At 45.6% G+C, this 2,500-nt stretch overlaps 1 protein-coding gene across 1 annotated transcript in view; it reads left to right on the top strand.

The window, feature by feature from the left end:
* Window positions 1-2,500, top strand: part of LOC135096368 (mRNA (2'-O-methyladenosine-N(6)-)-methyltransferase-like) — a 16,434-nt gene that overhangs the window by 13,540 nt on the left and 394 nt on the right. Inside the window, 2 exon segments of the mRNA XM_063997834.1 lie at window positions 688-762; window positions 1,954-2,500. The exon segment at window positions 1,954-2,500 is cut by the window's right edge and continues 394 nt beyond it. Of these exon segments, the coding sequence (XP_063853904.1) occupies window positions 688-762; window positions 1,954-2,161 (283 nt within the window). The 3' untranslated portion in view covers window positions 2,162-2,500.

The following is a 2,500-nucleotide window of genomic DNA, read 5'->3' as shown; positions in this document are numbered from 1 at the left end:
ATAACTTCCACTACAGCCAGTTAAACTATCCCTGGAACCTTGAAAACCCCAATAACTTCCACTGCAGCCTGTTAAACTATCCCTGGAACCTTGAAAACCCCAGTAACTTCCAGTACAGCCTGTTAAACTATCCCTGGAACCTTGAAAACCCCAGTAACTTCCAGTACAGCCTGTTAAACTATCCCTGGAACCTTGAAAACCCCAGTAACTTCCACTACAGCCTGTTAAACTATCCCTGGAACCTTGAAAACCCCAATAACTTCCACTACAGCCTGTTAAACTATTAGAACCTTGAAAACCCCAATAACTTCCACTGCAGCCTGTTAAACTATCCCTGGAACCTTGAAAACCCCAATAACTTCCAGTACAGCCTGTTAAACTATCCCTGGAACCTTGAAAACCCCAATAACTTCCACTACAGCCTGTTAAACTATTAGAACCTTGAAAACCCCAATAACTTCCAGTACAGCCTGTTAAACTATCCCTGGAACCTTGAAAACCCCAATAACTTCCACTGCAGCCTGTTAAACTATCCCTGGAACCTTGAAAACCCCAATAACTTCCAGTACAGCCTGTTAAACTATCCCTGGAACCTTGAAAACCCCAATAACTTCCAGTACAGCCTGTTAAACTATCCTTGGAAACACACGCTAACTCTCTCTCTCTCTCTCTCTCTTTGTTTTCCAGGTTCAACAGAAAACAGATTGTCTTGCTTCCGTTTGAGCACGAATACAGGCACGGTTTCCAGCATTTTATTTCCAAGTAAGTGTGTAGTAGTAGTAGCAGTAGTAGTAGTAGTAGTAGTAGTAGTAGTAGTTTGTTTTTATATATTTTGTGTGTCATTTGAAAGATGTGATAGGATTTCTTTCTCTCTCTCTGTCTCTCTCTCTCTCTTTCTCTCTCTCTTTCTTCTGCTTCTGCTGCCACCCGTTCTTCTCCGTTGGGCTCCTCCGATCACAATCCCATATCTTTATCTTGTCCTGTTGCTCCAGTCCCTCCTCAGGATCCCCTTATAAGCGAAGGTGCCCCTGGTGTTTTGCCTCTGCTAGTTCGGGGTGACCTGAGGAGATATTTTCCTGATTTTCCTTGGAATGACTACTGCTTCCCTGTCAGCGTATAACAGAAGTGGTAGTGTCTGGCATGGAGGCGTACGTTCCTCACTCTTTTTCTCGTCCTAAACCTTCCTAAATCTTGGACAACAGAGGTGGTAGTGTCTGGCATGGAGGCGTACGTTCCTCACTCTCTTTCTCGTCCTAAACCTTCCTAAATCTTGGACAACAGAGGTGGTAGTGTCTGGCATGGAGGCGTACGTTCCTCACTCTCTTTCTCGTCCTAAACCTTCCTAAATCTTGGACAACAGAGGTGGTAGTGTCTGGCATGGAGGCGTACGTTCCTCACTCTCTTTCTCGTCCTAAACCTTCCTAAATCTTGGACAACAGAGGTGGTAGTGTCTGGCATGGAGGCGTACGTTCCTCACTCTCTTTCTCGTCCTAAACCTTCCTAAATCTTGGTTCAACGCAGCTTGTTCTGGTGCTATACATGACGGAGAGGTGGCCCACAAGAGGTACTTAAGCCTTCCTTCACCAGAATCTTATGCACTTTATGTTTCTGCCACTGCCACTGCTTTGACCCCTTTTGTGGGACTGACATTTCACAGGACGTTTTTTTTTATTGGTTTTTTGTTTCCCTTGGCCAGTGTCACTCCTACAGAAAAAAAAACATCAAAACACCCAAAAAAACACCCAAAACATCCCAAAAACACTAAAAAAACACGCAAAAACACTCAAAAAACACCCAAAACATCCCAAAAAACACCAAAAACACCAAAAACACCCAAAAAACACCCAAAACATCCCAAAAAACTCCAGAAACACCCAAAAAACACCCAAAAACATCCCAAAAAACACCAAAAAACACCTAAAAACACACTAAACACCCACAAACACCCCACAGGTCGGAAATGGTGTTGAAAAGCGGGCATGGAACAGTTGCGGTGTGGCTTCAAAACGACACTGGCTTCGCTCGTTGGGGTCCCACGCCGGAGAAGGTTGACGCGCTACTAGAAGCCTTTAGACCAGGGAAGGAAAGAGACCGGGACCGCCAAGAGATGCTGTCCCCCCCAGGAGAGACCCCCCAGCAGAGGCACCACCCCCTTACGTAGAAGTTAAGCCCCAGGTTGTCCCCCTAGCCCCGTCCCCGCATCTCTCCCAGCCCCCACCCGCTGTCCCTGTGACGGTTGGCGCTGTGGTGACGGCTTCCGGGGCTGGTTCGACGTCTGTGGGGGCTGTGTCGTCACCACCGCAGCCGCAGCAGCAGCCACAGCCGCCAGCCACAGCCGCGACTACCACAGCTGCCGCTACTTCAATATAATGTTTAAATAATGTGTTTTTTTTTGTTTTTTAATTGTTTTTTAATGTTTTTTAGTGTTATTTTCATTTTGTTGTTCCTTGAAACTTACAACTACGGTTTCTATGTATACATTATAAATATATATATATAT

This window comes from Scylla paramamosain, unplaced genomic scaffold (genome assembly GCF_035594125.1).
Source record: "Scylla paramamosain isolate STU-SP2022 unplaced genomic scaffold, ASM3559412v1 Contig3, whole genome shotgun sequence".
In the NCBI taxonomy this organism is placed as follows: Eukaryota; Metazoa; Arthropoda; class Malacostraca; order Decapoda; family Portunidae; genus Scylla; species Scylla paramamosain.
This window is presented reverse-complemented; position numbering and strand designations above follow the sequence as displayed.